At 35.5% G+C, this 10,551-nt stretch overlaps 1 protein-coding gene across 1 annotated transcript; it reads left to right on the top strand.

Annotated features, from left to right (window-relative positions):
• The first annotated feature begins 289 nt into the window (after window positions 1–289).
• Window positions 290–9,482, top strand: LOC116210267. The gene is made up of 8 exons (XM_031544116.1): window positions 290–1,034; window positions 1,640–1,789; window positions 1,878–2,027; window positions 2,234–2,326; window positions 2,588–2,710; window positions 2,807–3,085; window positions 3,263–3,609; window positions 8,669–9,482. The coding sequence occupies exons 1-8, from the start codon at window positions 518–520 to the stop codon at window positions 9,266–9,268; spliced, it is 2,259 nt and encodes a 752-aa protein (XP_031399976.1). The 5' UTR covers window positions 290–517; the 3' UTR covers window positions 9,269–9,482.
• Window positions 9,483–10,551: the final 1,069 nt, after the last annotated feature.

Below are 10,551 nucleotides of genomic sequence, written 5' to 3'. Positions count from 1 at the left end.
GAACTGTCGCGTTTAACTCCAACAGTTGCTTGTTCAAGGAAAAAAGCAAAAGAGTCTAAAGAAATCATCAGATGCAGATATTGCATCAATCTCCAAATCATTAAACATCCGGAGGACCGACACCCAAAACAACCCCCCCCCCCCAAAAAAAAAAAAAAAAAACCAAAGAAGCACATGATTCAAGAGGTAACCATTAAACTGTGATTTAGTAATAAATTGAGCTCTCAGTAGATGGACTTTACTAACTGTATAGCGATTCCAAACTCATTCAAAGACACATTGTGGCTTTGGTTGAGTTGACGTTCGAACATAATTAGTTTAGATGGACTTTACTAACTGTATAGCGATTCCAAACTCATTCAAAGACACATTGTGGCTTTGGTTGAGTTGACGTTCGAACATAATTAGTTTTAGTCGACACACTAAAAATATCTTGTAGTCTCACTGAAAAAGTATCCTCCAAAAAATATATATAGATGCATACATACAATTTGCAAGAAAGAGAAGTGAGACGACAATGGACGCGGAAGAGATCAAGAAGACTCTGTTCAACAGCGCCATGAAAGGAGAGTGGGACAAGGTGGTCGAAATCTACGAGGAATTCCCGGAGGCCCACCATACAAGGATCACTCGCACCGGCGAGACGGCCCTCCATGTAGCGGTCTCTGATGGCCAAGAGGACACCGTCGAGGATCTCCTCGACCTCATCACTGCTGCCGCTGAGGAGGGTAGCAACCGTACCAAAGCCGTGCTAGAGATCAAGAATGACAGTGGCAATACACCGCTGCATTATGCTGCCTCAGTTGGGAGCGTGAGGATGTGCCAGTGCATTGCCCAGCAGTATCCATTGCTGGTCGGGGCCCGCAACATCGAGAGGGAGACCCCTCTTTTCATAGCCGCGCTCCATGGGAAGAAGGATGTTTTCCTGAGGCTGCATTATCTCTGCAGTTCCAAAAACGAGCAGGATATTTCGTATTGCCGGAGGAAGGATGGACAGACTGCACTTCATTCTGCCATTAATGGGGACTACTTCGGTACAATCTGCTTATTTTATGTTCTTTGGATAATCTGAAATTCATATGTAACGTCTGATATGGACCTTATAGATCCCGAATCTTGCAAATTATAACATGTCCGGTGGAATATGCCTTATAGCAGAAGCCGAATAGGGACGAACCAGGGATTTGGATCGAGAACAGGTCGTGTATCAGTGGAAAATTGACCTGAGTGAAGAATCATCGTCTGCATTCAGAGAATGAGCTGGGACCTTATTGTATTCATGAGCCTGACAAATGCCGTCTATGAAACATCTGAGAACCATCTTACTGCTTTAACCATGTTTTTATAAAGTAACGATATCTTATCCTTTTTTTAGACTAGTCTCTGATCTTTGGCCGGACATCAGTTGCGTTCACTGCCATTGGCATACACTGAGATCATTAATTCAGCTCGGACGGACAATTTTGTTTATGGGTTACATCAATGGTGGCTTGATAAATTTGGGCTGAAGGATGCAGTGATGGTTGTATTGTTGTCAGATGAATGCGCCATCGGGCAAGAAATAAATCAGTTGCATTTTGATTTTTTTGTGTGTTGATAACTGATTAACTTCTGTCAAACAAATGGATTTCCCGCACAGATTTGGCGTTTCAAATTATACACCTGTACGAGGATCTGGTAGACTACGTGACCGAGCAAGGGCTCTCCCCTCTTCATCTGCTAGCTACGAAGGCCTCCTCTTTCAGAAGTGGGACCCACCTTGGATGGGGCAGAAGTACCATTTATCACTGTAAGCATCCCCATTCCGCGTACCGAATTTAGTTGGGCAGAATATCGTCAATTCAGTCAGATTAAAGTTGGGCTAATTCTGTTGGAAGGTATATTTGTGGATCAACTCAAGGAAGAGCCATTGGATTACCAAGCTTTGTCGGTGAGGAACTTGGAGAAAGAGAAGAATTCTCATTTTCCGGAGAACTACAAGACTTGCGTCCAGTTCTTTCAATTGCTCAAGAGTTTTGTCGGCGTGAGTAAGTGATACTAAATCCACGATGTTTTGATCAAGCTTTCTTGCTCTGTTCTGTAATTCTCCATCCAAAGCTTGTAATGCAGTTTGATAAAAAACTATCAGCGTACTTTTATCCGTATGAAACTTCAATTCATTATCCATCTTTGAAGTATAAAAGCAGAATAGATTTCATTTAGAAATGGGAGGATTCTGAATTTGCACTGACAGCAACCTTCGGGAAGAGACTATTGCTGGTATCTGACAAGAAAGCTCAGACAGAGAAACCAAGAATCGACATTGACCAACCGCTTGGACAACCAGGTGAGCTACTGCAAAAGCCTTGCCGCCCAAGACTATGTTCGAAACCAAACTCTTCCATGACTGATGGACTGATCCGATATCCACTTGTACATGTTTTGTAATATGACAATACCCTATAATTTGGAGCAGTTTCAAATTCGCCTTGAAAATACTTTCCGAGAAATGCAGGGCAAGAAAAAATGTCCTATGGTTGATATTCATACTTTTTCATGTTCAAGTTTGATTTCTAACTTGTCTTTATTTCTGTTTGCTGTTAATTAGTACTTCATCAACGACCAACCATACATAAAGCTCGGGATAGACAGTTACTTCCATCGAATTACTTGACATGCCTCGAGTTCATCAAGTTCCTCTCCAAAATTATGCTGGTCATTCTTGGGCTTGGTACACCTCAACTCACACGACCCAAACTAAGTATCAACATTGAGCTGCATTCCGGTTTCGTGTTTGGTTCACGGTGATTCCATGACATATTTGTAGGATCAGAGAAAATAAAGAAGATTCGAGAAAAGAAAGAGAAGAACACATGGTCTGCTCAGGTCATGAATGAGCTGATCAAAAGGGCTTTGGTGCATGAGTATGACGACAACGGAAGACACCCTCACCATGTAATTCACAGAGAAGGAAAGGAGGAAGAGACTTTGCCTTATCGAATTGTAGATGGCGGCTCTGCTGTTCTCTTCGATAACTTGGAGGATTCGGGACCGGAGACTTCTAAGGGCAACTTTTCAAAGGCTAAACAAGGGGATGGTGCAGAAGGTAATCCAATCAACATCATAGACAACTCGCCAAAATTATCAATACAAAATAGTAAATCGAGTCATGTAGAGCTAGCAATAAGTGAAATAACGCATCATAAACAATGGAATTAGTGGCCATCTGACACAAGAAAAGCAGGTTTTTTGTTTCATTCAATGTGCTTTACGGAATTGTCAGGGAAGAAAGTGTTTACCGACGATATGTTGAAAGGGGAGACAGCAATACTGCTTGCAGCGAAGAACGGAGTCACAGAAATGGTGGAGAAGATACTTGAGGATTTTCCCGTTGCAATCCACGACATGAACTCAGAAAAGAAGAACATCGTCCTTCTGGCAGTCGAGAATAGGCAACCCCATGTATACAAGCTTATGCTCAAAAGAAACATCCTTAAAGACAACATATTCCGTAAGGTTGATAACAAAGGAAACAGCGCGCTGCATCTTGCAGCAATGCTCGGAGACTACAAGCCTTGGCTCATCCCAGGGGCTGCCCTTCAGATGCAATGGGAAATGAAGTGGTTCGAGGTAAGTTTGCTGTATTACTCTCAGTTTCAGATACGATCACATCATGGGCGCATTGCTTTTGTTTTGAATCTAAAACTTAATACATATTACCTATATCAACATAAAAGAAGCAAAACTCTATCAAAATAGGGATAGTACAGTGACGCACGCTTTTACCCGTTAACTTAGAGATCGTAAGTTTGATACCTATGAGACTACCGTGCCCCTTTATCAGTTATTTAAATTTATTTTTCAGTGTACTAAGATTTTCTTCGTAAACGAAAAAAAGATGAAGAACCAAAACTCTAAAATTTTCACCCGTACAAAACGATGACGTAACCTCCAAAGTTTAGCACTTGTGGTTGAGCACGACTCACCCTCCCATGCATAGCATAAGAAGTCACAGGGTTGTCCCACCCTGCAGTGAAAAAACCCTTTAAGGGCCACCCGTTACGTGTAGTATTGTGCATAGTATGCACCCGGTCCCATGGGAGGTTGGAGTCTATGGCCCAGGATTAAACCTGGGTCATAAAAAAATAAAAAAATAAAAATCTGAGCATGAAGGAAGATTGTCTTTGAAAATGAATTTATGATATCCTTTTTGAACTTTTCTCTGTTATACAGCCATAAGAAAATGAAAATTACAATTAGAAAATAAAAGTAGAGAGCTTATCTTACAGAAGTAATTGTATAATCTTTCTAACAGAAGTAGAAATGTTTGATAGCAGCAAGTATCGTCACATCAACTCCGATCACCGATCATCAACACACTAGAGATCAACATAGTTAAATTAGATAATAAGAACGAAGAGAGTAGGCGGAGCGAGCAACTCTGGCTGGGGGGTTCCCATCCAGGCGTTGCTCCCCTAGACAAGCTCATGGGAGACCCGAGAGGGCTCCGAGGACCTCGTCTGAAGTAAGTTGCGTGACCACCCCTGCTCCCTTCGCGTGTAATTTTTTCTTAATTATTTTTTTGAAGATTTTTTATATAACTTTTATTTTAAAATTAAATAATAATATGGATAATACACTAGCTTATCGGCCTCCGGTGCTGAGTTATTAACTGCCATGTTGGCAGAGTAGGGGTGTGAAGTGTTTTACTTTAAAAGGAAAGTGTCACTACATTATGTGAAAGTACATAGAGTGCACTTGAAACTTATCCTATTTTTCATTTTGAAAAGTCCCATAAATTTACTGAAGTTTGGAAAAGATGAAATATTAGAGAGTTGTGAATAAAGAAAACTTACGATTATGGGAGTTGTATTTCCTGATGGGCCGACCCGATTTGAATTTGGATTAGTCGGGATTTGTTGGATTTTTAAGCACCAAATAGAGTATATATATATATATATATAAGATAAAATGAAAGAGGTACTATAAACCCCACTGACAAAAAATTTCAATTGAAGCACATATTTCCAATCAATTTAATAAATAAGGCGCACTAAACAGGTATACATCTAGTATATATGTATTTAATATTATGTTCAACTCGAAATGCAAAACATCCGAGCAGTGTTATTAAAACTGGACCGGACACTGAATCGGTCGAGGTATGGGTTCACGGGTTTATGGGTTCAACCGGGAATTTAATGGGTCGGACCGCACGTTTAATTAAATAATAAATAATGTATATAAAATTAAGAAAGATTATGATATATTAATATATACATAATAATTCAAATAATTGAAATAATGAATGAAAGAAAATTTTTTATTGAAGTTGTTTCTTCCTTTATTATGCTTAAAGAGATAAAGAATGATAAAAAGTAAACAAATATGGCTATTGCCTAAATGACTAAGAGGCTAGGCATGTGGCTCTTAAGAAGGTTGAGGTTTTTAGTTAAAGTCTCCATGCATGCAGTATTAATTTTTCAATAAAAGCAAACCCATAGAATCGGCCGATTTGTATGAGTTTAGTCAAAAAATCGCTCGGTTTAATGGAGTCACCGGTCTAAAGGTGCAATTTTAATTTTCTAGAGAATCGGACCGGACAAGGTACCGATTCCCCGATTGAACCGGTCTGGTCCGGTTCTGATAACAGTGCATCCAAGTCCTAAATATATGAATTTCTGAAGACATCTAGTCTAGTATATGTGTATTTAACATTATGTTCAAAAATAGGAATGTGTGTTATCTATAAAGATTGTTTAATATATGTGAGTACTAATCATATTATCTATGCGGTACATAAAACTATTATTTGTGATATAAATTTATATATTATAATATGTAATTGGATTTTTTTAAAAATTAACTAGTTTACAATCGTAAAATTAACTTTTATAATCTTCAGGTTAACAATGAAAATTTTTCGTCATATTGAGCTGACTCCACTATAGACATTATTTTACATAAAAGGGCCATCTTATTCACTCAAAAGTATTAATTATATAATTTATAAATTAGTAAAACCAAATGATTAAAATCATTTTCATCAAGATTGATGTAACTAATTAAATGTCCTTAGTTTCTCAAAGAGACTCTTAACAACAAAATTATAGAAGATAATTTTTATTTTTCAAATTACTTGCCTTTTATACAAATGAATCGCTCAAAAATTTAAATATTTTAACTTAAAATAATATTAAATTATCTTATGGATTATGTGGTTTACTAATCTTTTTTAGTGCATTTTGTTTGAAAAGCTGCATTTATAGCCTTGTATTTAGTGTTTCTAAGTTCTTTTTTGACATTTTCCTTTTTATTATATATTTACTGATATTTTTATTTACTCTTTGATTTTGGTAAGTGTTTCTCATCAAATGAATGCTGGTTATTCAATGAAAGATTTATAAATTCTGGGTAACATTATTGGCAAATTCTAATTATTATAGATTTTGCAGGCAGATTACTGTCCAATAAATAGATTTTTATTCATTAACAATTGACTCATAAAGTCAAATTCAAGATTAATAAAATTCAAAAAGATTCTTACATTTTATTTTTTTTCAAAGGTTTTTTACTTTGTTTTGAGATATTTCTTTTCAATTTTACCTCACCTTTTATTAATTTACTCCGAAATGCTAACTAAGTTAAAGTCTGAGCTATATATAGACGTATAAAAGTATAAAAATATTCTAAATTTATCATTTCTTTTAGAATTCTTTTTTTTACCAATTCCCTATCAACAAACAAAAAAACTTTTAGGTGTATTTATTGTTAACATAAAAATTGAAAAACTTCTTAAATTATAATTACTTTCTCTTCGTTTTGAAATAATTTTTATTCATAATTTAATTACTTTCTCTTCTTTTTGAAATAATTTTTATTCATAACTTATATTTGTTATTTCACTGTAAAATAATAAGTGAGAGTCATATACACACACACACACATATATATATATATATATATAAGTTATGATATGAGTATAAAATACATAAAAATAAAATTATCTTAAATACCATAATGAATGATGAATATTATAATTATTTCAAACAATAATAATGTTTCTTTCTTTTCTCCTCTCTTCTTACATGTAAAATAAATTATGCCAATTAATAAATGTCTGAAATAAATATTATCAATATTCTAAAATTAGATATCATAGTTAATCTGTACAAACAACAACTAAGTATATTATTGAAGAAATAGACTATCTATATCTATATTATATAGTTTAAAAAAATGACTATGTTTTGTAATGAATACTATCAATAGACGCAATAACTATAATTAAAATTATTTTTAAACCAATGAATTATTTGATAAACAAATATGAATAAAGATATAGACTAACTAATACTCGATAATAATTTAATTAATTAAGTATATGAAAAATTATCACAAATCACTAATTATATAAAGTAACAAGCATATTAAAAATAAAATTTAAGGAATGAGGCTTTTGAATAGTACTATTATAAAAAAATGCAAAACAAAATTTGTATCTCTGAATATCTATAATATAATTTGTAATATATATATATATATATATATATTGACAGTCCATAAATATGCAATACATACTAAATAAAATAGTTAGTTACATATACATGATTTGTCATAAAACAATATTAGAAAATGTTAATTCTATGAAATAGGGCCACATAAAAAGTAAATATTTAATAAATGAGAGTAAGGGTATCTTAAAAAAACATTATTGTCAAAAGTGAATTTGCAAAATTAAGTTTGTACACTTGTACTTAATTTCTATAATAAATCCATATTATGTTAATAGTTAAATAAATATGCAATGTACTTTACGTAAGAGAACTATTAGCAAAATTATGATTATATAACTTAAAATTAATATAATATTTTATGGGTAAATTTATTTTTAAAATTTTGAATGATTGCTATGAGAACAAACCCATGCAACACACGAATTAGAACACTAGTTATGTAGTAAAGTTGACTATAATTTCAATAAATGATGTTAATGAACACAATAAAAATATTTTTAAAATTTTATTATCATGAATATATATATATATCAAGATAATAAATGAAACATCAACATGGATATTTAAACATAGTCATGATGTCACTTTTCTCATTAATTTTATCATGATGTTATTTTTTTCCACTAATTTGAAAATTTACTATTATGAATATCAGAAAATACTGTTAAAAATTAGGGGAAAAAGTGACATCATATTAAAATTGATACCAAATTAATAGTTGGTGTATTTCCATGCAAACGAATAGTTGGTGCAAACATTCGTAAAATGTTTAAAAATATGATTTGATTTGATCTTTTTTGTACCTAACTCTAAAACATATAAATTAAAAGACACGTAGAGCTTATCTTAACTTTTACCTTACACCAGAAATCTTTTTTAACGAAATAAAACTTTATTTTATGTCTGTTCTTTCTCTTTTTTTGCTACAAGAAAGGCACATGGCCTATCATAATAAAATAGAATTCTTCATAGCTATTTAAAGGAAATGGGTAGTCTGATGTATGGAACCTCTTCAATATTTTAGGTCCATTCTTGCCCTTTGATAGTACTAAGGTACATTCTCAACTCTATCGACCGCAAAAAATATTTATACCAATGATGTGCAAATAGCAATCAAGGATGATCCTACATTCAGTACTTCACATTAACACACTTCCGATTGCAAACTGCAGTTCGTCAAGAGCTCCATGCCGCGGCACTTCTTTGTTCGATACAACGACGAGGGAAAGACTGCAAACAACATCTTCACAGAGACGCATAGTGAGCTTCTGAAAAACGGCAGCAATTGGCTCACAAACACATCTCAGTCGTGCTCAGTCGTGGCGGCACTCATTGCAACAGTGGCCTTTGCCACCTCCACTACAGTCCCAGGCGGTGTTAGGGAGGAGAGCGGTAAGCCCACGCTCGAGGACGAGCCAGCTTTCAACGTGTTTGCCATATCTTCGCTCGTGGCCCTCTGCTTCTCCGTTACCTCTGTCATCCTTTTCCTGTCCATCCTCACATCCCGCTATGAAGAAAGAGACTTCGGGCGAGACCTACCGAGAAAGCTTCTTGTGGGCTTGACTTCTCTATTTGTCTCCATAGCCTCGATGTTAGTGTCCTTCTGTGCAGGGCATTTTTTCGTGCTCAAGGACAAGCTCAAGTATGCAGCATATCCAGTCTATGCCGTAACTTGCCTGCCTGTAACGTTCTTCGCAATGGCACAGTTCCCTCTATACTTTGATCTCGTATGGGCTACCTTCAAGAAAGTGCCGCAGCGCAGCTACAAGTAGTGAAGCCTTTGTTTGATCCATTTGAGTGTTTTCAGGGTAATGGGCACTATTTTCCGGTTTTGTGATGATCGACATTCATTGGACTCAATGTTCACCTAATATGTGCAATTCCTTTTGTTTCCTTAACTTTGCTCCAAATTTGTCTCGTGTGAGCCCTCAGATGCAGATTCTAATAGAGGCTTGTGCCAGACTTCCAACGTACAGTAAGAGATTACACGTTCTATTCCTGTTGCTTTTGATATCAGTGAAATGAAAAGACACGCGAAAACGATGTGATGATGATCTTAATAGGTCTTCCATAATGAATAGAAGAACTCTACATCTGTTTACTAATTCAGTAGGATTGGTTCGCATGCAAAGTAGGAGATGTACTGATAAGGGAAGTCATCGGTCGGGATATATCTTTATTAGATTGATCTCTTCCCAAAGGACCATCAAATTGTTATTTGAACAACGGTTGCTACATGTTCATCACATAGCTATCAAATTAATTTTGCATGATCTCACCAAAATTGTGATGGGGCAAGTTCCAAGAGAGATTCATCATCTAGGTAAGTAACAATACCATCCTCACAAATATTAATGTGTAATATCTAGAATGTCCTCCAGTATTTCCCGATCTAATAGATGATCGTGGGAATGGAAACGAGATCCTTGTAGCTCAGGCGCCGGCTACCACCGCCCATACGAGGTTATCGGCAGCCTCTGATGCGAACCCCACGAGACCTTCCGCAAGACCCGACAACAAAGACTGGAAATCGAACCCGGATCGCCAATAGAGGTTAAGAGGGATGGAATACTGACCCGATAGTTATAAAAAATCAAGAACCAATATTATAAGTAGTCGAAAATTACAAGCATCCAAGCTTACAATCTCGAAAAGTTGCCGAAGAACAATTTAGAGAAAATTCTCACAATATCTTGAAAATAATCATCCCCTCACCCTAATGACCTAATGGAGTTTATGTAAAGCTCTCCACCATCAGATAATTTCTAGAGAATAAAAGTCAAAACAACAATTCTGAAGCATGGAAAAGAGAAAACAATATAGAAAAGAGAAGACAAGTAAATGAAGGTACTTGGGAGTCTTCTTGTTCTTGCATGAGAAAAAATTTGCCACATTCCTCCAAAATTCGTCCAAAATGTAGGTGGCAAGAAATGAGGTACCCACTCAAGTCAAATCTGGTATTTTACCACCTAAATTATGCACTTAAATGTGGTAGTGGAACTCGACACTTGTTCCTCCATGATTCTCGGGCTCAAACTTGTGATCTGGTCATCTT

The sequence above is a fragment of the Punica granatum genome, chromosome 6 (genome assembly GCF_007655135.1).
Source record: "Punica granatum isolate Tunisia-2019 chromosome 6, ASM765513v2, whole genome shotgun sequence".
NCBI lineage: Eukaryota > Viridiplantae > Streptophyta > Magnoliopsida > Myrtales > Lythraceae > Punica > Punica granatum.
This window is presented reverse-complemented; position numbering and strand designations above follow the sequence as displayed.

Bases quoted from the DNA above. Each gene is read 5' to 3' on its own strand.
- LOC116210267 (XM_031544116.1), top strand. From the start codon at position 518: ATGGACGCGGAAGAGATCAAGAAGACTCTGTTCAACAGCGCCATGAAA. The intron at 1,035-1,639 runs GTACAATCTGCT...TTTCCCGCACAG, and splicing joins CATTAATGGGGACTACTTCG to ATTTGGCGTTTCAAATTATA. The intron at 2,028-2,233 runs GTAAGTGATACT...TTGCACTGACAG, and splicing joins CAAGAGTTTTGTCGGCGTGA to CAACCTTCGGGAAGAGACTA.